Source organism: Lacerta agilis, chromosome 11 (genome assembly GCF_009819535.1).
Source record: "Lacerta agilis isolate rLacAgi1 chromosome 11, rLacAgi1.pri, whole genome shotgun sequence".
NCBI classification, from domain to species: domain Eukaryota; kingdom Metazoa; phylum Chordata; class Lepidosauria; order Squamata; family Lacertidae; genus Lacerta; species Lacerta agilis.
This window is the reverse complement of record NC_046322.1, coordinates 9,009,810-9,036,846: the sequence shown is the minus strand read 5'-3', so window position 1 is coordinate 9,036,846 and position 27,037 is coordinate 9,009,810. Positions and strand designations below refer to the sequence as shown.

Sequence of the window (27,037 nt, the reverse complement as noted above, 5' to 3'; positions counted from 1 at the left end):
TCGCCAAAATAGATTCAGAGGCTAAGCTCGCGTGAGATCTGACTCAAAGCCTGCTCTTTATTCTGAACCTGAGTCCACCGGGGAGTGGGGAGAATATTTCCTCTTGCAGTATCTAGCTTGAAATGGACCAGATACGAGGGAATCGCTTCCTTTTTACCGAATAAAGTGAGCGAACCAGCTTCGAAACAGCAGGAACCGTCCCTTAGGGATCGCGGGGGGGGGGAATATATTGCCCCCCAATGTGGCACCTTCAGGGGAAATGCCTTCCTAAGAACCCCCGCCTGAGACGGGTACATTTCCAGAGCAATTCTGCTCGTATCTACTCCGGAGTATCTGCACATTGAGTTCAATGCGACTTACTCCCCGATGTTTCCACTAGGACTGCAGCTTCAGTTGGGGAGCCCGACAGACGACTTCTTCTCAAACAGTGTATTTAAAAATCGAGGGTTTTAAAAATTATTATTATTAGCCTCACATTTGGATGATCTCACCCTCCCTTCTCCCTCCCCATCCCCAAAGACGCACACATTTCGTGCCCTACTTTGTCGAGGTAGCCACGTCAAACCGTTTACGCTACTTTTTCTGGCATCTCCGTCAGCCATCCCTTCCTCGGTGGAGATGCCAGAAAATGGGCAAACCCCGGCGAATTCAGTAGGCGTTGCAATATATAAGTGCAAGTAGATAAATAGGTACCACTCCGGCGGGAAGGTAAACGGCGTTTCCGTGCGCTGCTCTGGTTCGCCAGAAGCGGCTTAGTCGTGCTGGCCACATGACCCGGAAGCTGTACGCCGGCTCCCTCGGCCATTAACGTGAGATGAGCACCACAACCCCAGAGTCGGACACGACTGGACCTAATGGTCAGGGGTCCCTTTACCTTTTTACCTATTTTACAAGGTCAGGTAACCGATACCAATCATAGACTGCAGTATTTCAGAATGTAGGTGAAGGGGGCCATATATTTAAAATTATTCTCAAATTGTAATTTATAAAATGGAGAAAACCAGGGCATCTTCATGGAGAGGGTTGTGTGACAGTGCTGACTTTTATTAAATGCAGGAAGTTTTCCTTTTGCATGGGGGCAGCAGGGGAGCCTTCCTTATTACAACTCCTTGTCTGAAGTCTGGACTGGTACACCCTAGAATCCTACCTTCTTGAGAGTCCCATGGACTGCAAGATCAAACCTATCCATTCTCAAAGGAATCAGCCCTGAGTGCTCACTAGAAGGACAGATCCTGAAGTTGAGGCCCCAGTACTTTGGCCACCTCATGAGAAGAGAAGACTCCCTAGAAAAGACCCTGATGTTGGGAAAGATGGAGGGCACAAGGAGAAGGGGACGACAGAGGATGAGATGGTTGGACAGTGTTCTCGAAGCTACTAACATGAGTCTGACCAAACTGCGGGAGGCAGTGAAGGATAAGCATGCCTGGTGTGCTCTGGTCCATGGGGTCACGAAGAGTCGGACACGACTGAACGACTGAACAACAACAACAACAGAATCCTACCACCTTATTCTTGCAAAAAGCAAAAGTAGCCATGTTCTTTATTTGTTTATTGCATTTACATCCCACGCTTTTCTCCAAGGAACTCAAGGTGGCATACCTGGTGCTCTCCATACTCAATTAACCCCCGCAACAACCCTGTGAGGTAGGTTAGGCTGAGAGGCAGTGACTGGCTTAAGGTCACCCAGTGAGGAAGCAATACAGAATCCACGTTTGGGCGATAGCTTTATTAGGCCAGACAAAATAGCATGCTGCCATTCAAGTTCTCCAGAATATGAGATCAGCCTAGAGATGGTAAACAAAGCAAGGCTGTGGATGATTGGCTGATAGTGAAGATAATATGGGAGGTTGTTGTAGGTATTCAAAGGAGGCTCTTTGGGTGCTAGGCAGATTTTTATTCCCCTGTTTTTTGAAAATAGAAAATCCAGTTCTTACCCAGGAAGATGTCTTCTTCCAAGTCAAGCTACTGATTCATCTCAGTACTGTCAGCAGTGACTGACAGCGGGTTTTCTAGGGTTTTGTTGTTGTTGTTCAGTCATTCAGTCATGTCCGACTCTTCGTGACCCCATGGGCCAGAGCACGCCAGACACTCCTGTCTTCCACTGCCTCCCGCAGTTTGGCCAAACTCGTGCCAGTCGCTTTGAGAACACTGTCCAACCATCTCGTCCTCTGTCGTCCCCTTCTCCTTGTGCCCTCCATCTTTCCCAACATCAGGTTGTTTTTTTCTAGGGAGTCTTCTCTTCTCATGAGGTGGCCAAAGTACTGGAGCCTCAACTTCAGGATCTGCCCTTCCAGTGAGCACTCAGGGCTGATTTCTTTAAGGATGGATATGTTTGATCTTTTTGCAGTCCATGGGACTCTCAAGAGTCTCCTCCAGCACCATAATTTCTAGGGTTTTAGGAGAGGGATATTCCATCCCTACCCAGAGAGACCTGGAATTGAACCTGGGAGCCGTTCCACTGAGTTGCAGTCTGCCTCCATCCTTTGGCAAAACACACAGGTTCTTTGTTGTTTGAAGAACAGGAATAAAGACAAATCAGACTTAAAAAACAACAACAACCAAGCAACTAGATTGTGTGTTTTAAACTCTCAAGTTCAGTTCCCAGAATTTCTCATTGGAATTGATCATCTTTCCCCAGATTTTTTTTAATACTAGTATTCCCACCATCCTTAACTATTGGCCATACTGGCAGGGGCTGATGGGAATTGTAGTCCAGAAAAATCCAGAGAGTTTTTGATCGGAGAACACTAAGAGGATCTTCTGAGCAGCAAAAGGTGGCAATATGCGGAGGTTCTAGAATGGACTGCAGTTAGGGAAGCATGAAATATTGACATTGAAAGCTTGAAAGATCTCTGGAAAGAGAGAATTTGCACTGCAGAAAAAAGGGCCGAGTTCAAACTTTTCTCCCTGATATGCTAGCTTTCTATTGCAGGGAGTGTGTTATTTTTGAAAATGTGTGTGTGTGGGGGGGGTATTCTAATCGTTATGTTCCACCAGCATTGAGGAATGGAATTTTATCAAGCTTGGCATTTTATAAGCTTATTGCACTGCACATGGAGACCTAGAGTTCAGTAGCAGGGCTACGAAAGACTTCAGTCTAAGCCTGTAGCCCAACCTTCACAAACCTGATGCCCTGTTGGTCCTTTGGACCACCACCAATAGCAACCAACATTGGCTGGGGCTCATGGGAGTTGTAGTCCAAAATGTTGCCAGAGCATCATGTCAGCAAAGTTTGCTATAAGATTCTATAGGGTAGGTGGGAAAATGTTCTAGCACCATGTAAGGCAGGTGTGAGGAATCTTTGGCCCTCTGGACCTGCTCCTCAACATCTGCTGCCTGAAGAGGCCCCCTCAGCCTGCCTAATGGCAGGGCCGGTCCCACATGTTTCAGCTTGAAACAAAGCTCAATGGAGCCACCCCTGCTAGGGCCAACACTATTAAAAGAGTTGTTTGCAGCAATCAGACACCAGTTTCCTGCATACCTGAAGCAGCATCTCCACACACACCCCATCGTTCAACCCGGACACTGAGGTCCAGCTCCTAGGGCCTTCTGGCGGTTCCCTCGCTGTGAGAAGTGAGGTTACAGGGAACCAGGCAGAGGGCCTTCTCGGTAGTGGTGCCCGCCCTGTGGAGCGCCCTCCCATCAGATGCCAAGGAAATAAGCAGCTATCCTATTTTTAAAAGACATCCGAAGGCAGCCCTGTTTAGGGAAGTTTTTAATGTTTAATGCTGTATTGTTTTTTAACACTCGATTGGGAGTTGCCCAGAATGGCTGGGGAAACTCAGCCAGATGGGTGGGGTATAAATAAATTATTCCTATTATTCCTATTCCTATTATTATTTATTAATCTATTTCATACACACACTCCTTCATGGTAGATAGAAACTTGCTGAGAAAGGAAAACAGTTGGTAGGCATTCCTGAGATCATGAACTCAGGCAGCTGTAGTTGAGATTCCTACATTGAGGGGGTTGGACTAGATGACCACTGAGGGCCCTTCCAACTCTACGGTTCTATGATTCTAAATGCTGGGATGTGCACATGGTTGTTGCGGCTGAAATCGGGACATACTTCTGAATGAAAGCATGCTTAGGCCAGAACAGTCACCAGGTTATTGTAAAATAAGGACAATTGTTTCACAGTTGAGCTGCGAGAACACACACACACACACAATATGTGTGTATAATGAGAGAGGGAGGGAGGGACATCTGGGAAAATGATCACCGTTCTGTGATCATTTTTTACCAATCAGTTTTATTTGATATGCTATTAGTATTCTTATGGCTATTGTTGCCCTGTTGTGTTTTTATCTTTTAAACTCCTTTGTTGTGTTTTCTATGAAAGTGTGGTTTATAAATATTTAAATGAGTGGCAATAAATAAATAAACAAACAAACAAACAAACAAACAAACAAACAAACAAATAAATAAATAAATAAATAAATAAATGTAAATCCCAGTCCTTTTGAACAGGCAGCAGCGGCACAGGCAGAAATATGAACTGTTTCCTAGAAGGAAAGGCCTCTCACTTGAGATCTGGAGATAGGGGAGTTCCACAATTGCTCTCTGGGAAGTGGGACCCACAACTATATGTTGTGGTTTGGGGCAGCGCCGCCGGAGTTAGGGTGGTTGTGGGAGATTCCTCACAGGGCGATGGGCAAAGGGGGACAACAACAACAACAACAACAACAACAACAACAACAACAACATTCATGTGGGTATCATTTTAAAAGCAGCTGTACCAAAAGGAATTGTTGTTGTTCAGTCGTTCAGTCATGTCCGACTCTTCGTGACCCCATGGACCAGAGCATGCCAGGCACTCCTGTCTTCCACTGCCTCCCTCAGTGGCCAAACTCATGCTAGTCTCTTCGAGAACACTGTCCAACCATCTCATCCTCTGTCATCCCCTTCTCCTTGTGCCCTCCATCTTTCCCAACACCAGGGTCTTTTCTAGGGAGTCTTCTCTTCTCATGAGGTGGCCAAAGTACTGGAACCTCAGCTTCAGGATCTGTCCTTCCAGTGAGCACTCAGGGCTGATTTCCTTCAGAATGGATAGGTTTGATCTTCTTGCAGTCCATGGGATAATATTCCCTTTTGGGGAGCTGCCAATTTTTGCCCTTGCTCAGGGTGCCACTCCTGATGTGGGATCCTGTGCAGGGTCGTAGCCAAACAAAACCACCTTCTTTCAGGATACTCTATTGCATTCTCCCTCTGTCATATGTTCTTGTTATTTCCCACTTCTGCATTTAGCCAGCCTTCCATGGGCGCTGAGCATGCTCAGTCATCAACAGGCTGTTTGGGGTTGAGTTGCTCCATGTGGATTTTACCTACTAAAGCCTGCTAACCTCTCCTCTTTGTGTGCATGTGTGCATTGCAGAAGTGCCTGGCCTGGTGTGGTGAAGCCAGCAAGACAGCCGGGAGGTCGGGGCTGTGCAGGCATGCCAGAGGATGGTGCCTGCTTTGGCTGCATCTACATTGAGAGAACTGAGCGTGCTTACTATATATGTAGGATGGCTGGTTCACACCTGCAAGCCACTGCTTGATACTACAGCCAATGAGTTGTTAGCATGTAGGTATGAGCTGTGTTTCAATTTAACATTTGTGTGGGTTTAGCAGTCCCTGTGGTTGGGCAGAGCCACTCACCTGGCACTGGTGTTGCTACTGGTTACCTGGACGGAGCTAGGGCAGGGAGGTGGCGAGGTCAATACTGCACCAGTGCATCAGTGGAGCCAATCCAGGAATCCCAGCAAGGAGTCACAGCCATGCCAGACCCTTTCTTCACCCCATCCCCATCCAGATCAGCTGCTGTGGATATATGGATGGTTATCTGTGGAGATTGATAATGAAACATTCTCTCTCTCTCACTCTCTCTCTCTCACACACAAGTCATTGGTACTTGACATTCAAGCAATGTGTGTAAAGGCCTTAGTGAACTGGTTGACATCAAAACCTATTCTTGGGAATATGTACTCTGTGTGAGAGCCAGTTTGGCAGAGCTGGCGCCATTTTGCTGCATGGTGCAAGGGAAAAGGTGGAAGGGTTGTTGTGGCTCCGGGACAGAGAAGCTGCTTTGCATGCAGAAGGTCCTAGGTTCAGCCCCCAGCATCTCTAGGAATGTCCCTTTCTCTGAAACCCTGGAGAGCTACTGCCAGTCAGTGTAGATGGCACTGAGCTTGATGGAGCAATGATCTGACTTGTATAAGGCAGCTGTCCTTGTTCCACTCAAAACACAGAGGCAGAAAGTGTTGCTTGTAAGAAAGAGATCTTTATTCAGGCAAGTCATGATACAGCAGAGGGGGCACAGGGCTTAGGAGTCACAATTTAGGAGTTTAGGAGCAGAACAATAAGTTCAGAACTGGACAGAAGCAATGAAGATGTCCCAACAAGTTCACGCACCCCTCCTGCCTAGCTTTGAAAGATGAAGTATGGCATGCTCATTGTGGGAATGTCAAGCTTACCAAGCACACACTTTATTGGGGCAGGTGGTTCTGCTCGCATCTGTGAAAGCTGTGGGAATGTTCAGGGATGCAGGAAAGGATATATTGTTTAATTATATCCTATTCCAACTTGTGTTAACAAATTCCACAATTTTAGCATAGTAACATTCCCCTTTTAAACTTACACAGCGGATGCATTGCTCAGGCTCGCTAAAGCCTCTATAATAACTGTCCTGGTATTTCCCCCTTTGTTCCCAAATAAAAGATAAGACACGACACAGTCTTATATAAAAGTATAAAAAGAGTTTACTTACACACATCCTGTTCACAATAGGATCCCAGAAGGCAGACTTAGCTTAGAAAATAACATAGATGAGGAGATTATCTCATATAGAGACATTCCCTTTGTCCTCTCTTAGCATCTTTGGCTAAGCAGGTGATGCTTCCTCGTCGAAATGTAGTCAAAAGAAGAGAGAGATGGCGGCCAGTCCTATGCTTTTGTTACCTGCACAGGTAAGGCCACACCCACTTCTAGTCACATGTAGAGGAGGTCTGACCCAGCCCAGGAGAAACAGGAAGTTCCGACTGGCTGGTCCAGACATCCCCTTCTATGTCCACTCTAGGGATGTTGTACTTGACTGCTCTTGTGTTTCACATCCCACAAAAGCAGCATTTGGTTCTTGTCAACAAGACTGAATCCTTCCGTTCAGATTCCGGTTCAGTCATTGCTGCTTCCTGTTCAGCTGATCAAAGCCCTCCCCAGCCAGCACTGAGGCTCTCCACTCCACAGGAGGGTTGGAGGGGAGAGCCAGCATCCCTGCTCCCCGCTCCAAAGCAACTGAAGCTGGGATAGAAAAGGGATACCTTGGAGAGCAAGTGTCAGTCAAATTAGACAATGCTAGGTAAGAGGGACTGATAGCCTGACTCACGATAATGCAACTTTGTGTGTGCCTATCAGGAAAATCTATTGGTGGTCCAGATCTGCTCCCTCCAAAATAACATTAATCTGGTCTCCAGCAGTAGTAGCCAATTTTATGCACAGTCATTGAAAATTTGGCTCACAAGTCCATTTTCTAAGCAGGGGAAGTGGTGAGTTTCCTTTTGTATTTCATTCACTTTTTTATCATATCACCATCTCATGAGCTATCCGGAAAGGCAACAGCCAATTGACTCTTAAGGGGAACTTTCAGGGAAAGTACATTTCTTTGACTCTTAAGGGGAACTTTCAGGGAAAGTACATTTCTTTGAGAACTTACTGAAAGGCAAATTCATACATGTGGAAATGAAATAAATCACACTGACAGTCACCGGCCCCAGTCACAGCCACCTCTTAGCACATTACCTCAAAGCATCTAAAATCATGTGTCCTGGTTAGGCCACCCATCAGCTATTTTATATAGCCTGGGCATCAATGGAAGGACTGGATTCTCTTTGCCCCTGGACCAGGGTTCTGCAACTCTGCAAATTAAAGGGAAAATCTATTAATTTAGGGATCACCAACATGGTGCTGGTGGTCACAGAGGTACCCTTGAGGCCTTTCCCTGGCACCAGCAAAGCCTCTGAGACCCCCCCACTTACTGCCTTCATCTGGTCAGGGGGTGGTGAAAGTGGTTACCATTTTCTCTCTTGAAAAGTACATACTGCTGAAAGAGGAAGTTGGACGTCTGAAACCCTTTCCCACTTCCTCTTTTGGTTTCTACATGGTTGTCGAGGCTCAGATTAGCTCTGCTAGATTTGACGTTTACTCAGATCCCTTGGGGAAATGAAAATGTGTGCATGCCCAATTTTCTCTCCGTGTCTGATCTGGAGAGGGAGAGGGAAAATGGACGGCGAGTCCAGAATCAAAGAGTGAAAGTCATTCCACATGCAGCAATCTGAATGAAAAGAGCAGTATCTCCAAGAATGTGCATCCATTTCTAAAACTGCCTGGTTAAATTTAAAGAAAGGTGTGTGTGTGTGTGTGTGTGTGTGTGTCCCGTCCCCCCGACTGAACATGTATTTCCACAAGAGGGATGTGTTGTGTAGTTTCCTGACATTGGGTTTGTGCTTTGGTGTGGCTGCACAGCAGACAGAAATTCATCAGATGCCCTTTTTTCCATGCCAGGAAGAGCTGCAGCAGCTGAATTTCTGCCAAGAAAAATAGTATCTAAGGGGAAACACAGGCATGGAATGGTAGAGTGATAAATGCTGTATCAATATGATCCAGGAAGCCATGAGATATGTATGTCCCCCATCAGTGCCTTGACTTCATTTGATGGCAGTACAGTGGTACCTTGGTTCTCAAACGCCTTGGTACTCAAACAACTTGGAACCCAAACACTGTGAACCCGGAAGTAAGTGTTCCGGTCTGCGAACTTTTTTCGGAAGCCAAACGTGCTCCATTTTGAGTGCCACACTTCCGTTTTGAGTGTTACACTGTGGTCTGTCTGTTTTTGCTATTTATTTTGCGTTTTTGTTTTTGCGGTTCTTTTTTGTTTGTTTTTGTGGCTGTATGGAACGCAATTCAGCTATTGATTGATCGATTGATTGATTGTGTGACTGCAGTACGATGTTTATTGATTTCATTTTATGGATCAATGGTCTCGTTAGATAGTGAAATTCGTGTTGAATTGCTCTTTTAGGGGTTGTTTTTAAAAGTCTGGAACGGATTAATCCATTTTTCATTACTATCTATGGGAAAGCGCGCCTTGGTTCTGGAATGCTTTGGTTTTGGAATGGACTTTTGGAATGGATTAAGTTTGAGAACCAAGGTATCACTGTAATAGTATTTAAGAGCAGCCTTTCCTAGTGCTCAAGGGGTCCCACCAAACAATTTGAGGTGTTGGGAGGGGAAAATATTACAAGAAAAACCAACAATTTCATTTACAAATAAGTATAAATGACAGAGAGACTTCCATATGGGCACATACACTTCCTTCCCCTTTAAGATCATCAAATAGATCCCAGATTACTGGATGGAACTGGCTGTAGAAGAGAGAGTCCCCATAATTCAGTGTTTTTCAACCACTGTTCCGCGGCACACTAGTGTGCCGCGAGATGTTGCCTGGTGTGCCGTGGGAAAAATTGTGTTTATTTGATTCCTATTCAAGAGAATTACTTTATATATAGTCAATATAGGCACAGAGTTACATTTTTAAACATTTTCTAATGGTGGTGTGCCTCGTGATTTTTTTCATAAAACAAGTGTGCCCTTGCCCAAAAAAGGTTGAAAAACACTGCCATAATTTGCCTAATGGTAGGGTTGCCCGTTATTGCTCAGTAATCTCCCATTGCTTTGTACCTCCGGGAGGGGTAGGCAAAAGGAGTTGAGATAAGTGAAAGTTAATGGAACCCAGAGAAAGAGCCTTCAAAGCATCTTCTGGTACTGACTCACTGCACTCAGAAGAGCATGTCCTGAGGTCACGGTTTCCACCCACAATCCCTCTTGTGATGTAAGACCTTTGGTAGTTAATGCATAGCTAGGTTATTGAATTGTTGCTGATGTCGGTATTTTGTATTGCTGGTGTTATCTAGCATTTTATGCAGACCAAACCTACGTATATGTGTATACTCAGATGTGAGCTGTACTGTGTTCTATACTGGGCTTTTTTCTGCTGGGTAAAAGTGGCTAGGATTTCAGCCTTGGGCTGCAACTCAGCTTCGTGGGAGTAAGCCCTGAAGAATTGGCAGGACTTATTTCTGAGTAAAAATGTGTAGAATTGTGCTCTTGACACATTTACAGTGTTATAGGGTGGTGTTTCTTTTCTTTTTTTAAAATCACACTTTTTAAACACTGTGTGTGTGTGTTTATTTTTGTAGTGTAACTTGCTTAGAACACAAGGATGTGAAGAAAGAGAGTTAGAAATCAGCAGCGCAACCAGACAATTTCAGCACCCAAAAGCCTGTAAAAGCACATCATTATTTTTATTGCTATTTATTACTTGTATTCTACTTTTCTCATCCAGAATACCCAAAGGGCCTTGCAGAAGGATTTAAAAATGGACAGTAAAAATGCACAATTTTTGATTGCGCTACAGCAATTTGGAGAAGGCTATAGCTTTGTGGCAGAGTGGGGTCAAAAGCTCCCTGGTTCAATCCCTGGCATATCCAGGGAAGGTTGCAAACTTGTAGCGTTCTGCATGTTGTTGCACTCCAACTCCCACAATCCCCAGCCAGCATGGCCCAATGGTCAAAGAGGCTGGGAGATGAAGGCCAACAGCACCCACAGGTTCCCCATCGCTGCCCAAAAGCTGTTGTTAAGTCAGTGTACAATGCTGAGCTAAATGGATGAATGACACGACTCAAGTACAAAGTAGCTTCCTATATTTTTAAGCAAGGCAGCAAATTAAAAATATAAAATAGCAGCACTCAAATATCACATCAATTAAAACGGACCACTTTTTAAAATAAGCTATTCAATGGTTAGATATATAGAGCCTCTTGAATTAAAGAGTTTTTTTTTCAAATGCATGGGGGGAAAGAGGTCAGAAGATCTTCAACAGAAAGTTCACCCTAGAGACAGAACTTAAATTTTGCTTCTAAAGCTCTACTTTGGGGAGCTGATTCCAAAATCTTAGAACTACTGCAGAAATGTCTCTGCTCCACCCAGTATGGCAGGTGGTAGACTTTGCTATCAGTATAGAAAGTGCTTGAGAATTCTTGTTTTCTTTTCAGCAAAAAATAAATTTGTCCCTTCCTCTCATTTACCGGTATTTATTTATTTTGCAAGAAAAGATAGGTAGCAAAAGAGTTGTGCAAACATCGACATTCTACCCACTTTATCAATGCATGTTTATGTGTGCTGATTATGGTACTACAGCCAGCATTTTATTTACGATACTGTATCTGTGATATTTTTATCCTTGGATGTATATTTCTGGGGCAGTGTGGACAGCCAAAAATCTAATCAACCAAGTCAATGTATAAAATATCTATGAAACTTAGGCAATATGACATAAACATAGACTGAATGAATAAACTATAAGAGAAGAAAAGAGCTTAAGCTTCAACTTTTGAAAGCATAGCAAAGAAAAAGGGGAGCCTCCTGATGTCGCTTTTGTTGTGCATTTGTGATTATTTGCGCTCATGATGGTTATATGCAATCCCATTTTCAGCACTGCAAAAGACACCCTCAGCTTGCGTATAGTATAGATAAAGGGGTAAAGGGACCCCTGACCATTAGGACCAGTCGCGGATGACTCTGGGGTTGCGGCGCTCACCTCGCTCTATAGGCCGGGGGAGCCAGTGTTTGTTTGCAGACAGCTTCCAGGTCATGTGGCCAGCATGACTAAGCCGCTTCTGGTGAACCAGAGCAGCGCATGGAAACGCCACTTACCTTCCCGCCAGAGCGGTACCTACTTATCTACTTGCACTTGACGTGCTTTCGAACTGCTAGGTTGGCAGGAGCAGGGACCGAGCAACGGAAGCTCACCCCGCCGGGGGGATTCGAACCGCCGACCTTCTGATTGGCAAGCCCTAGGCTCTGTGGTTTAGACCACAGTGCCACCCGCGTCCCCATGGATGTAAATGTTACTCTTGGTACAGTACACTGGTTTCTAGACACACCTCACCCAAGGGGCATTAGCAGAGTTCAAGGATATGTTTCAAGCTGGCAAAGATGCTCAAGGATGGTTCAAAGCAGGGTGGGTGAGATGTGCAGTCTGGGGAGAGGCCTGAGGAGCAGCTAGAGAGTCTGAGGTGTGTGTTGTGCGCACATTTGGCCTATGGGCCTGAGGCACCCCATCCCTGGCATAGAGGAAAAAACTGGGCCTGTTCTGACCATAACATACAAACGTCTTCCCTTCTCTGGGACTGTGGGGAAGGCATCAGTGATAGATGGCAGGCTTGGAACGCTGTGTTGGTATTTTTAAAGGGCCTTCTGAGGGCACAAAGCACATCCTATAATTTTGCTCCATGCTCCTTACAACACCCCTGTGATGCACGCTTGTGTTATCTGTCCCATATTGCAGATTGAGTCTGGGAGTTTATGCTTTCCTAAGGCTACAAAGTGCATTTGTGGCAGATGTGAGATTTGAGCTGATTCATAACTCCGTTGTTTAGCCACAACCCTACCCTAACTCTGCTGCAGCCTCGATAGCATTTATTTTATTTTTACTTGTAAAGAGAATGAGGAATTGGTTTCCAGACTTCTTTCTTTGTTCTAGAGCAGGCTTCTTCAACCTTCGGCCCTCCAGATGTTTTGAGACTACAATTCCCATCATCCCTGACCACTGGTCCTGCTAGCTAGGGATCATGGGAGTTGTAGGCCAAAAACATCTGGAGGACCGAGGTTGAGGAAGTCTGTTCTAGAGCTCAGGCTCATCAGAAAGCAGATCTAATGGTAGATCTCTCTGTGATTTGCAGTAGATCAGTATGAGCTTCTGAATCCCAATTGTTTAACTGTAGCAAAAATATGAAAACCCTTTTTCTAAATTAGATTTGCTAAAAGGAAGAAAGCTTGGGGAGTGGGTTGTTTCTGGTAAAACGACCGTGTGCTCAGTTTAGCTACTAAAAACACGTTCCCAGACCGAGCAGTTTCCCAACAGGTACTTTGTCCCTTAATTCTGTAGCTATTAATCCACTTTCTGGAAAGCGACATGGTATGTGGGGTGTCAACGGAAAAGTCTCAAACTGACTGTGGCATCGTGAGACGGTAGGAAGCATCTGTCCGTTTGTCCGATAGATAACATTCTGCTAGTTCTGGTAGCTGACATCAGGAACAAGGAGGGAAGTCGCAAGGAATGGGATTTATGCGCTCATCCCTAAAGACATGGTGCGCTAAGCCTGGAGTCAAACATTGGCCTAGTTCTCACTGCAGTGGTAAATCTGGGTTGTACCACTTCCCACTGCAGGTGCCAGAATACACCTCTGCACAAAGCAATTCTCTGAGTATCGACAAAGCTTAGCTAGAATTCTTCTCCCGGTTTTATTTTTGGGTGGAGACTGGGGAGGTATAGTAGAACATTCAAGCTGTGATTTTTGACTTGTAGTACTGAAATGGTACAGCCCTGATACCGGGTCATCACCTTGGAGCGGGCAATTGTTGCCTCTGCCAGTACAAACTGCCAAGCATTGGTGGTCATTATGATCAACTACCTACCCCATGAAAATTACTTATTATAACTTATTAATTGCAGCAATTCTACAATTTTGTGTGAGGTTAGATTGGGTACAGGGTAGTGTGTGTGTGTTTTCCTTTTTCAAAGTTATTTTCTAGTCCTTATGATTTTGCGGGAAAGCTGGAAAGGTTATGGGTAATGGCAAAATGTAAGAAGTCAGAGGGGTAGCTGGGTAGATTTTCCAGTGCTAGGGGCAAGGGGCAGGCTTCCATGCCCTGCATAATTATTTGCCTGCAACTGGGATTAACAGAAGGAGGGTGGGATTCTCGCAGTTTAGAGATTGGGTGGGACGTGCACCTTTGGAAACATGCAATGCATCCACCCAAGGTGGCCACAATACGTTTGTTGGTCTTCAATGTGCCTTAAGGCTCTGTGTTGTTTTGTTTCAGCAAGCTAGCAAGACCTCTCTTCTCAAATGTGTTACGAGCCTGAAGTTATAGTTTTAGACACACTTGCCTATGAATCAGGCTCGCTGAATAAAGCAATCAGGCTCATTCCTCCTGAGCAAGTGGGCAAAGGGTTGGCTGCACATCCATTTCACCAGCAGATTCATCAAGGTGCAAAGTCGGCTTCTGCACATTGACTTGCACATAAACCCTGCTGAGTTGCCTACTTTTGAGTAAACCTATAGAGTTGCTGATACATGGCTGCATTTATATGCCCATGTGCATACACAAATATGGGAGTAAATCCCACTGAATCTTTTGCGTCTTCCTCCTGAGTAAAAGTGCCACAGGGTCCAGTTGCACACCCTAACTGAAAATGGTGGAAAGGCCAACTTTAATGCCATAAGCCATTTTTTATTCAATAGGGCAGCAAACAAGGGACTCCCCTCTTTCTCCCCTCTTATTTTCTGAGGTTCTTCTGAAGGTGGTACATTCCTGTAATAATATGGTGCAAGAATACAAAATCTTGAAGATGGCCTCTTAGCAACTGCTTTTGCCTGTTAAATGTTCTTTCAGTGTCAAAAAGGCACCTATATTGAGGTTCTGATCATTTGCACATTAATTAAAGCACAAGCAATTAAGCGATCGATTTAGAGGGCAGACGGTGCATCCGCTCAGCCGCTTGATGGCGCTAGTCCTCATGGCCTGCTCTCTTTTCCCTCTCTCCTACAGCTTGCTGGGGAGCCTGCCGGGGGGCACAGGACCATGGCCAGCAGCCCTTTGCCAGGCGCCACCGACCTCCTCCTGTCCGCCCCGTCGAACGCCTTCCCGTCGGACTCGCTGAGCCAGGGGCCGCCCCCTCCGCCTCCACGCGGCGGCCCTCCTCACCCGGGCGCCATGAAGCCCAACCAAGTGGGCCAGGTGATCCTGTACGGCATCCCCATCGTGTCTCTGGTGATCGACGGGCAGGAGCGGCTCTGCCTGGCGCAGATCTCCAACACGCTGCTGAAGAACTTCAGCTACAACGAGATCCACAACCGTCGCGTGGCGCTGGGCATCACGTGCGTGCAGTGCACCCCGGTGCAGCTGGAGATCCTGCGCAGGGCGGGCGCCATGCCCATCTCGTCGAGGCGCTGCGGCATGATCACCAAGAGGGAAGCCGAGCGGCTCTGCAAGTCCTTCCTGGGGGAGAACCGGCCGCCCAAGCTGCCGGACAACTTCGCCTTCGACGTGTCGCACGAGTGCGCCTGGGGCTGCCGGGGCAGCTTCATCCCGGCCCGCTACAACAGCTCCCGGGCCAAGTGTATCAAATGCAGCTACTGCAGCATGTACTTCTCGCCCAACAAGTTCATCTTCCACTCGCACCGCACCCCCGACGCAAAGTACACGCAGCCGGACGCCGCCAACTTCAACTCCTGGCGGCGCCACCTCAAACTGACCGACAAGACCCCGCAGGACGAGCTGGTCTTCGCCTGGGAGGACGTCAAGGCCATGTTCAATGGCGGCAGCCGAAAGAGGGCCCTCCCGCAGGCCTCGCACGCCCACCACCCTGGAGGGGGCGGTGGAGGAGGAGGAGGCTCCGGCCCTCACTGCCACCCTTTGGGCGCCGTCAAGGCGGCGGTGGTGGGCGTCGGAGGAGGCCTGCTCAGCCCGCACCTGCTGGGCGCGCCGCCCCCGCCGCCCCCTGACCTACACCAGAAGCGCGGCCGCTTCGACGACGACGAGGAGCTACAGGAAGCAGTGGCGGCAGCCGCGGCGGCTGCAGCGGCCGTTGCGCACGGCGGCGCCGGGAAAGCGCAAAGGAACTACCCGGTCATCCCGGTGCCCAGCAAGGGCTCCTCCTTCGGGGGGGTCCTGCAGAAGTTCCCCGGCTGCGGGGGCCTCTTCCCGCACCCGTACGGCTTCCCGGCGGCCGCCTTCAGCCTCTGCCACAAGAAAGAGGACTCAGAGGGGCTGGGAGTTGGGGCGCAAGGCGGACCCGCGGGACACAAAGCAGCAGGTGCCGCCCCGACAACAGGAGCGGGCCTCTCGGGGCTGTTCTGGCCCGGTACTAGGAAGGACGCGGCGGCCGCGGCCGCAGCTTTCTATCCGCCTTTCTGCATGTTTTGGCCGCCGCGCACCCCGGGGGCGCTCCCGGGGCTGCCCACGTACTTGCAGCCCGCTCCGCAGCCGCCCACTTGCACTGCCCTGGGCGGAGAGAACCCCAGCTTGCTGCGCCAAGCCTTCCTGGACCTCGCCGACCCCGGCAGCGAAGGGGGAGCCGCCGGGCTGGGCACGCCGCCCGCCGCAGCCGCCCCACAAGCGAGCGGCGGAGGCAGCAGCAGCAGCGGCAGGGACCCACGGGCTTTCGACGGCAGCGAGGCGGCCTGTTCTCCCGCGGCGGAGGGAGGCGGCAGCGGCGGCGGAGGGTCGCGGGGCTCGGCGCCTCACCAGCCCCACCTGCTGGACGGGCAGCCGCGGGGCAAATCCGGCGCGTCCTACCACCACTCCAGCGCCTTCCGTCCAGTGGGAGGCAAAGAGGACTCGGAAAGCCTAGCTAAGCTGCACCACCATCACCCGGCGCCGCGTTCCTCGTCCTCGCCGCCGCCCCTCTTATTGCTGCCGCCCCCCGAGCGGGAGCCAGGGGGCTGCGAACGCCCCCTCCAGCCCTCCGGCCACCGCCTGCTCTCCCCGGGAGGCACCAGTTGCAGCTACCCCAGCGAGGAGAGCAGCGAGGAGGAAGAGGAGGAGGAGGAGGAGGAAGAAGAAGAGCCGGAGGTGGACGTTGAGAGCCACAAACTGCCGGAGGAGGAGGAGGAACCGGAGGAGGAACCGGAGGAGGAAGAGGAAGACGAGCAGGAGGTGGTGGACCCCGTCGGGGGAGCCGGCCGCTACCTGCAGAGCCGGGGGCTGACGGACAAGGGCGCCTCCCGGGACAGGCCGAGCGGAGCAGCCTCTGCAGTGGCCGCCGCCCCGACGGGGCCTTACCCCGCGGCCTCCTGCCGGCCGGCTCCAGAGGAGGAGAAGTCGGGGGCGCCCCATGCCGAGCAGCTGCTGCTGCCGCCTCCCCCTCCTCCTCCCCCGGCTCTTCCTCTGCCCACCTGCCCCCCGAAAGGAGGAGGAAGCAGCGGCGGGAGCAGCCCAGCGCCCCATCCATCAGCGGAGGAGCAGGCGCCGCAGCCCCCTTACAAAGATGTAAATACCCCCCTCTAGGCTCCTTCGAGCCAATTATTTTTATTGAAATGCACCTCTAGGCTGAGTCGCTTCCAGATGCCGGGAGAGGAAGATGGATCGAGGAGGGTCTTTTCGCGGGGCCCCCGCCCCGCCCCTTTAGAGCCAGGGAAATGGAATTGGCAAGAAATAGGGCGAGCCTCTCCCGCTTCTCCAAAGGCAGAGCCTGCCTGCCCGCCCGTGACACTTTCAAGCGGTTGTGGGTGGCGCGCGGCTCTTGTCTTGCGCTCCACCACCGCCCCACGCCCCAGCACAGCTTTTCTGGTGGGAGGGGGCATGGGGAAGGGGGCTCAAGAAACGGGGGCCACCATCCGGCCCTTTCCCAGCCTCATTGATTTCAATGACACATTTAAACACCTCCTCAGTCTCGGCTTCTGGCCCAATATTTGCTCCTAATGATCTGCTTCCAAAGAATAAGGTCTCCCTTAGAAGAAGTGTGCATGCACACGAAGAAGTGTGTATCTGGTATCTGAAGAAGTGTGCATGCACACGAAAGCTCATACCAAGAACAAACTCAGTTGGTCTCTAAGGTGCTACTGGAAAGAATTTTCTATTTTGTTTCCCTTAGAAGAAACACCAGTTCTTTCGACGGATGCGGGTGCGCGTTGCCATTTTTGAGGGTCGCAACACAAAAACCAACGGGGCGGGGGCGGGGGCGGTGAGGGGCGGTTTATCACAGGTTTGAGGACCCTCAAGAGCTGCAGGCGGACCCGATGCCTCTCCGAGCGCGACACACAACCCCCTCCCCTCAAAATCACTTCTCTGTGCCTCACTTCCGTTGACTGGATTCTCACCGTCGGCAGATGAGATGGCAGCTCGGTTTCTGGGCTGGGCTGTTTCAGGTTGAAGGCGTAAGGGAGTACTTGACCGAATGCTCCCGCGTATAAAATAATTAAACCAATGGCCTTCACGCAGAAAGCTAGCATGGCGGGGAGGGAGCTTCTCGAAACGCTAGCTTTCTATGTGCAGGAGCATTACTATCATCATCCTTTAGTCATTTTTTTAGTAGTAGTATGAAGAACCACCTGAAATGTAGCAGAGCCCAGAAACTGCTTAACTACCTCATGTAATGTCTGTGAGAATTAAGTGCTCTAGTAACATTAGAATACAGAACACGCAAGTTGGTTGAGTTCCAGTGCACGCCTTGTAATAGGAGCCACTGCAGACTCACTGACGTTAACGGGCCTGAGTTGGTCCTGCGCATTAATTTCAAGGGAGTAGGACTAACATGGGCTACCGCTCCATGTCCTTTTACTTACAGCTCAGGACCCGCCCTCATAATAGGTTTGCAGGGTTCTGATAGCCACACCTCTATTATTATTATTATTATTATTATTATTATTATTATTATTATTATTATTATTTATTTCTAGAGTTGGGAAAGGAGCAGAAAAGTACAACCAATATGACTAGGGATCTGGAGCGAGTCCCTTAGGCGGAAAGGGAGCTTTTTGGTTTAGAAAATAAGACCCAAGGGTGCGGAGGAAGCACCGAGAGAGAAGCTTTTCTCTCTCTCATAATGCTAGAGTTCTGGAGAAAGGACGTGGCTCAGCGGCAGGGCATCTGTTTTGCAGGCAAGAGGTCCCTGATTCGATCCCCGGCATCTCCTGGCAGAGCTAGGAGAGACCTCGGTCCGAAAACCTGGAAGAGCGTCTCCCAGTCAGTACTTGAGCGAGATCATACGGCCTGACTCAGTATGTCAGCGATCAAACTGACTAATTAATCTCTGGAACTCGCTGCCACAAGATGTCGCGATGGCCATTGACTTAAGATGGGAATTTCTGCGGAATCAGGAAAAGACAAGTCTATATAAATGAGTCCTAGTCTTAATGGGTGCTGTATACAACTTCCAAGTTGGTGGGGGGGGCCGAGAAACGTCTCTACCTATCAATAGCTAAGGAAAGTCCCAACGTGTACACGGCCCTCAATAGTGACCAGTGGAAATTAAGGCCACGATCCTCTACTACACACATATCTGGCAGGAAATCCCATTGAACTCAGCGGGGCTTACCTCTGAGTAGATATTATATAGGATTGCGCTATATATTGGTTTAGAGGGGACCTCGCCACTTTTTAGTGGGTCCCAATAGATGCATGCGGGGCCCGAGGGTTTGTCAGGTCTTCATAAGCACTTGCTCTTTTTCGGTCGGCATACACACTGTACCTTTGAAGCAAATTAGCTGCACATTCTTTCCCTCAAAGAATTCTGGGCACTGTAGTTCGTGAAGCGTTGCTGGGCGTTGTCACTCTGTGAGGCGTAAACTACAGCGCCCAGAATCCTTTGAGGGAAAGAAGTTGTAGCGAATGTGCTTCAAAAGGTTGATACACAGTTAAAGGCAATCCTTAGCTTGCTCTCCTGTTAAAGAGGACGGATCACCGCTCTGGGATCAGTCTGGTTCCGTACACCGATTTCCCTGAGATTCCACTGATTCCAACGGCACTTCTTCCAAGGAAGCGCCTTGAGAAACATAGATTTGGGTACACACCCACATGGAAAAGCTCCTGGATCAGTTCCATTGGAGGCCACGAAGCCCAGCTTTCTGTCGCCAACAGAAATAAATCCTGGGGTAGCCCAGGTGGCAGAACATAAAACTCTTGATCTCAGACTGAAAGTCATGGGTTTGAGCCCCACATTGGGCAAAAGATTCCTGCATTGCAGAGGGTTGGACTAAATTACCTTTGCGGTCCATTCCAACTCTACAATTCTATGATTCTATAGACTAGCCTTTCTCAACCTTGGGTCCCCATATTTTTGGCCTACAACTCCCATCATCCCTAGGTAGCAGGACCAGTAGTCAGGGGTGATGGGAGTTGTAGGCCAAAAGCATCTGGGGACCCAAGGTTGAGAAAGGCGCTTTCCCGGAAGCCCATCACTGACTGAGCCAACGTCTCACTTGGTTCGCTCCCGCCCGCTCAGGTATACTGCCGCTCCATAGGGAGGTTCCGCATTGAGTGACAGTGGCCCGGCTTGGATTCCTTAAACTGGACATAAACTGGTGGTCGTCACCTTCAACGGGCGGGGTGGCGATTGAGGTCCGTGTGCGGGATTTACTTCTGAGTAAACAGGGCTCACGTTCCAGCTGTGGACATGAGCCACCCCTCCCCCACACCCAGCCCTGACCTGCTTCAACCACAACACAGGGGGGGGGGGGTTCCCTGCGTTGAAATTGACAAGGCTTTACATTGCTAGAGCGCGCTGGGGTCGCGCCCCCGCCTAGGATCCGCGCAACCAGAACTTATGCACGCTGCTTACTCGAAAGTAAGCCTCAATTGAGTCCAAGGGTTCCTCACTGAAATCCATGGGGTCTTTTATTGCCCTCCCCCCCCCCAGCAATCATACTTAAATGTGACCCTCCCCCTTTATATAGACTTGTTTTTGTGGATGTTATTCATTTGTTGCCCCCCACCTCAAATAACAAAAAATTATCTCGGGGATCCGACAAGCATCGCCGGTCGTCACGTTTGCCCCCTCCCCCATGCCCCGCGTTTGTTTCTCCTGTTCTATTTTTCTTGCTCGCTGCAAACCGTTTGCTTTCCCTTTCCTGTTAATTGCTCATCGATTGCATTAGGTTTGGCTTTTAATTCCTGTTTGTCTGTCTGTTTGTTTGTTTGTTTCTCGTCGTGCTAGATCCAGAAAGGCAAGGAAGGGAACCAGGTTGCCGCGTCGGCGAAGGAAGACAACAGCTTCTCAGGCAAGACACGGAGCCGTTGGCTAATTTCTCACGTTGGGGCAGACCCGGGAGCGCCGTGGAAACGGACAAATGCGCAATTGCGGGCCCAGATCCGGATCTGTCCATAGGAATGTGGCTGCTGAACCGCAGATCCTTTCTCAGACACTACACGTGTGTGCGCGCGCGCGTCAGATTACACCAAACTAGATAGCGATCTTCTCGAACATTTAATCAGCCAAGTTAACACGACAGTTACCAGCAACTACTAAGAAACACTGGTCGTTAGTATTCCTAACAAATGCTAGCAGGTTCTCAATGCCATACAACACGTTTTCCTTTCTATATCTCCTTGCATGCTGGCTTATATCTACTCCCCTCCCAGGTTTGTGGGGTGGCGGTGTTGCTTCCAATGAGCTTTGCAATATTGCAAATAATAATAATTAATTCGGGTTTTTTATTATTTTTATTTTTAGAGAAGAGCAAGGAACACAGTTTTTTCATCACAGACGCCGAACATCCAGGAGGGGATTTCTGGAGAAATATTGCAGGTAGGACCAGAGTGCAGAGGAATCAATGCACAGGTCTGCAACCGGACCAGTCCCGCGTTTACTCGGAAGTAAGCCCCTCTGTCGGGCTTCCTCCCAAGCCTGCTTGCGTAAGACTGTGTAGCCTTCAAATTCCTAATCAAATGACTGAATATTTTTTAGAAGGGTAAAAATGAACAACGGTCCCAGATAGATATAATAACTAAGGGAAAAATGCAAAGAGGTGTTAATAGCAATAAGGTTATTAATTGCTGGGCATATTTTAGCAGGAAATTTCGGGAATGGAGCAGGTTACACAATGGAGCAGTCTGGTAGGGAAGAGAAAACATAAAATGACAATAATTGAAATGTTCTCTTTGAAACCTTCCATTAAAAAGGATCACAGCTTATTGCTTTTAATATCTGTCAGAGAGACATTAAAGGTGTTTTATGAGATCCATGGCAACATTTATATTATCTCCGTGATAATGATCTCTACACAAAATGTATAATACATTGACAAAAATTACATTATACAAATTAAATGGAACCACCTTTTACTGATTGCTAAATGTCTCCAAGGGGTTTGGGGGGGCGGAGGGGGGGAGGGAAAGACGTGATTAGAAGTTTTGATACTAAGTTGTCTATTGCGAGGGAGGGTTATAAGGAAAGGGGGTTTTTGTTTCTTGGGAGAGGGAGAGAGAGAGAGAGAAAAGGGAATCTAATTTTCCATTTATGTAATGCAAACTGTCTTGGCTTTGACTATTCACGGTTAATTGACTGTCAAACGAGGTTGTTATCCCGAGGCTATGTCTGCAAATTTGCCTGTCAAATGAGACAGAGAGAGCAAGCCTTGGAGAGAGAGAGAGAGAGAGAGAGAGAGAGAGAGAGAGAGAGAGAGAGAGAGAGAGAGATGCAAGTGCAGTGGGAACTGATGGAGAAAATGGGATCCTCCAGAAACCTTATATAACAGCAGCCAGCACAGTTCTGACTCTCTCTCTCTCTCTCTCTCTATATATATATATATATACCGGTATATATATTTATATATATGATCCCAAAGTAATCCAACATGGTTATATGCTTGTTCCACTGCGGGGGGAGGGGGGGAAGCAAACCCTACTTCCTTCAATGGATTTCACATGATTTAAAAGAGCACTTTGGAATGGGGTGCTGCAATGAGGGGGGGGGGAATAGCCTTTTAAATAAGAGATGATAAAAAGGGAAATTGATATTAAGAGTGGGGCAAGGGATAATCTAGCTTGATTATTTCCAGGGTATCATGAAATGGCCCACCAGGGAGTCCAATACCAGCAGGAATACATTCCGGAGTAACTTATTAAGAAAGCTTTGAACGATTCTTGGCTTCCTGAGCTGGAGAAAATTTAGATAAACTGAGATGTGTAGATGCAGAAAAGTAGTCCCACATCCCTGCATTGTGCACATGTGTGTGTGAGAGAGAGAGAGAGAGAGAGAGAGAGAGAGAGAGAGTGAAAGAGAGAGAACTCCTGCATGTATACATGCAAATGAATACCTCTCTCCCATTTATCTGCTTTCTGGCTCCAAAGCAGGGGCGGAGCAAGGGGGCGTAGGGGGCGGCTACCCCGGATACCGCCCCAGGGGGTGACACTTTGGGTGGGGCCCCACCCCCGCAATCGGCGCCTCCAAAGCCGAGCCGAAAACATCGCTTGGCACATGGCGGCAGTTGGCTCTCTTGCTCGCTCGGCCGGTGCCTGCTTTCCTTTTCCTTTTCCTTTTTTTTTAAAGGGCTTTTTTTAGCGCTTGGCTGGGCCCTGGGCAGAGACGCGGCACGGAGGCGAGGGGCGGGCCAGAAAGGCATCACACTTGTGGCTGGCGTGACGCCTTGCTGCGCTGGCCTGCCCCTCGCCTCTGCCCAGGCTAGTGCTGAAAAAAGCCCTTTAAAAGGGGGGGGGGAAGGGAAGCAGCTGCTGGCCGTGCGTCGTGCATCATGACGCATGCGCGCTATGGAGTAACACCTCCGCCACTAAAGTACTACTACGAGTGTTTTCTAGAGAAGCATCTGTGTTAAGTCTGTTGCAGCGAAAACAACAAAGAATCTCGTACTACCTTGAAACACTAATAAAACGTAAGCCTTCAAGAGCCATAGTTCAACTCCATCAACTATTCTTAGCCCACAACAGCTGGGTGAATCCTCCAGAATCAATGGCAGTATATCTTACAATACCAGATATTGGGGACATGCAGTGGGAGGAGGTGGTGATTCCTTCGTCCCCTGATCATGGGCCTCCCAGAAGCAGCTTGCTGGCCACTGAGCCAAGCAGACCCCATATCTGATCAGCAGGACTTAGGTTTTGGGTCAGGGTAGCCAACATGGTGCTATCCAACTGCTGTTGGACTTCAGCTCCCATTAGCCCCAACCAGCATGGCCAATAGTCAATGGTATGGGAGTTGGACCAACAACATCCACAGGGCAACACATTGGCTGCCACCATGGACTTGGTGATTTCAGTGAAATAGTCAATTTTATTCATTATTTGTCATGTGGCCCACTTCCCCTCTGACTGTTGCATGGATCTAAATGAGTAGGAGAGGATATTTTATATATTAATGATCCTTCCTCTTTTTCCCACTTGTGTGAGAATGCAAATAATTATTTCAGCAGAGTAATGTCACCATCCGTGCGCAGCTTATCTCTAGAAGCTATTTGGGACAAGATTACATAACCACCTAGAACAATTATGATATCCAAGGATGCTTAGGCAGACCTGGATTATTTTCTCCCTTTTAATGTTTCCCTCTTAACAAATAAATCACTCTCGGGCCTCTTAGGTAAACAAGAATATACAAGGTTTACTCACATTGAAAGTCTTGCCAGGATTCAACAGTTAACAGTGATGAAAACCAGGCAGGCAATAATCCTTAAATGTTACAAAAGTCCATATTCCATTTCAAAACGGAGTGTGCTCCCTGGAGGAGAGCTCACAGACAACCTACCCCATTGCAGGTAAGAAGAAGAAGAGTGTGCAGTGACAGGAAGAAGAAGATTAAGTTTCTATTGTTCCCCTTCCCACCACACAGGTTTGGAGGATATGACATCACAGAACCCAATGCCTGTGACTATCTAGCAATCATGCACCTAGCAACTCATGACGGAAAATACTTATTTACACAGGGCATAGCTAAACTATGGGATCTGCTCCCACAGGAGGCCGGAATGTCCACCAACTTCTTGTTGTTGTTCAGTCGTTCAGTCGTGTCCGACTCTTCGTGACCCCATGGACCAGAGTACGCCAGGCACGCCTATCCTTCACTGCCTCTCGCAGTTTGGCCAAACTCATGTTAGTAGCTTCGAGAACACTGTCCAACCATCTCATCCTCTGTCATCCCCTTCTCCTTGTGCCCTCCATCTTTCCCAACATCAGGGTCTTTTCCAGGGAGTCTTCTCTTCTCATGAGGTGGCCAAAGTACTGGAGCCTCAACTTCAGGATCTGTCCTTCCAGTGAGCACTCAGGGCTGATTTCCTTGAGAATGGATAGGTTTGATCTTCTTGCAGTCCATGGGACTCTCAAGTCTCCTCCAGCACCATAATCCGAAAGCATCAATTCTTTGGCGATCAGTCCACCAACTTGGGTGCCTGTAAAAGAGGATTGGGCAAACTCATGGAGGTATTAGCTATGAAAGATAATGTTGTGCCTCCACCGTTGGGTGTTGGGTGCTTCTGACCTGTTCCAGGAAACTACAGGAGGGGAGACTGCTGTTGTCTTTCCAAGAAGGGAAGTGGCATGAGTAAAAATTGAGACTTTTCAATTAAAGTAATAATAATAAGGCAGAATCACCTCCCACATTAGCCTCTGGGACTATTTGTCCCTTCCCTCATGTGCCTAGTTGTCAAATTGATTGCCAATAGGAGAGGAGATGTGTTTTCTGTTTTTCCACCCAAAATGGTAAAGCCTGCCACTATGATAGATAGATAGATAGATAGATAGATAGATAGATAGATAGATAGACAGACAGACAGGCACATTCCAAAAGGGGCAACAATGCCTTCAGTTTGCACCCAATTCTGGGGGGGAAATAAAACAGGTTTCGTTTGTTTGCTTGTTTTTGAAACAGTGATCTTTAAAGGTTCCCTGCAAAAACCACCAAGGTGGATCTGCCTCAAATCTGGCAGGCTTAATTCACTGTGGACCTGGTGGGCCTCTTTTGCCTGCAGGCTTCCTTGAGTTATGTGCTAGCATGGATTATGCCATTCTACTAATGGGATGCATTAGGGAAGCATTCTACTAATGCATCCCATCAGCGCAAGGTTTTCTGCTTGTGCAATAGGGCTTTGCCCCTCTCCCCCCTCCTGTATGTGTTCCAGAACATGAGGGGAACCCCCAGAGTAGACCTAGGGGCTGTGCGAGGAAAGAGAGGGAGAACGTTCTTGCTGTGCAATCGGAAATCCTCACACAGATGTAAGGGTTGCCTTAGCACTATGATGGATTCCACCAATTCTGCAGGCGTATGTACTGAGAATGAGCAGGTGTCCTTGGTTAATTGTGGGTGGGGAGGAAAGAGCAGGCACCCCCAAACTCGGCCCTCCAGATGTTTTGGGACTACAACTCCCATCATCCCTAGCTAACAAGACCAGTGGTTAGGGATGGTGGGAATTGTAGTCCCAACACATATGGAGGGCCGAGTGTGGGGGTGCCTGACCTAGAGCATCAGATAAAGACCACTGCTGATCCTGCTACTCTGAGTTTCATTCCTAACACCAGAAAGCAAAAAGGTCACCAAGTGACCAGCAGGAAAAAAAAATGCCTGCTCTTATGACCTTAACAGGAGTTTTGGCTGCATAAACCAGCAAGCTGTTGCTTTTTACAGATGGTTATCCTTTCTTGCTGCGTGTCAAGCTGCTGTTGGGATACGTAGCAGGAGACGTAAAGTGAAGCTGCCAAATCGAAGGTAGACGGAGAAGGTTTTTCCCGGTTGTGGCAGGCCTTGTCATGCACAGGAGCAACCGAAGCTTCGTATGTTATTCCTTAGCCAGTTATTAGAGACCGCATGTAATTTCACAGGAACAGCATAGGGCAGTCAGGTTAAAAGTGATGCCAGATATTTCTGCATCTTTGGTAGCTGCACCCTGAGGAACTATAAAAGGTGCAATAGTGCCTGGTTGGAATAGCAGGCAAAGACCATCGCAATTTATATTCCTGACTTATTAATATTACAATTCTAGACATGCTTACTCTTTGAGTGTGGTTTAGTCCCAGTCCCGGGTAAGCAGAAAGAAGACTGCAGCAAGAGGCCTAGCTTTCAATGCAATGGGAAATCTTCCTGAAAGCTCCTAATGAGAAGAATAAGGAACTTCCCTGCACACAAACAACTAGTGCACCAGGGAGAAATGCGTCAACTCAGGTATCCCCAAACTCGTCCCTCCAGATATTTTGGGACTACAATTCCCATCATCCCTGACCACTGGTCCTGTTAGCTAGGGATGATGGGAGTTGTAGTCCCAAAACATCTGGAGGGCCGAACTTGGGGATGCCTGCTTTAACTGACCCTTCTCCTTGACATCCTAGGGTTGTTTTCTTTACATGCGGGGATTTATATGCTGTCCAGCACCAGCCTGCAAGAAATAAGCAATGTATATTCTGGGTCAAGGACACGTAGAGAGTAGTGACATTTTGCAGGACCAAGGACAGCTCCCTATAAGAGCTTCCAGGGGCAAACACTGAGCTCAGATGGTT

General features: G+C 48.3%; 1 protein-coding gene across 1 annotated transcript in view; it reads left to right on the top strand.

Moving 5' to 3' along the window:
- Nucleotides 1-14,683: 14,683 nt before the first annotated feature.
- Nucleotides 14,684-27,037, top strand: part of SKOR2 (SKI family transcriptional corepressor 2) — a 32,661-nt gene continuing 20,307 nt past the window's right edge. Inside the window, exons 1-3 of the mRNA XM_033164725.1 lie at nucleotides 14,684-16,930; nucleotides 20,757-20,820; nucleotides 21,273-21,347. Coding sequence (XP_033020616.1) covers nucleotides 14,684-16,930; nucleotides 20,757-20,820; nucleotides 21,273-21,347 — 2,386 coding nt within the window. The remainder of the gene's footprint in view (nucleotides 16,931-20,756; nucleotides 20,821-21,272; nucleotides 21,348-27,037) is intronic.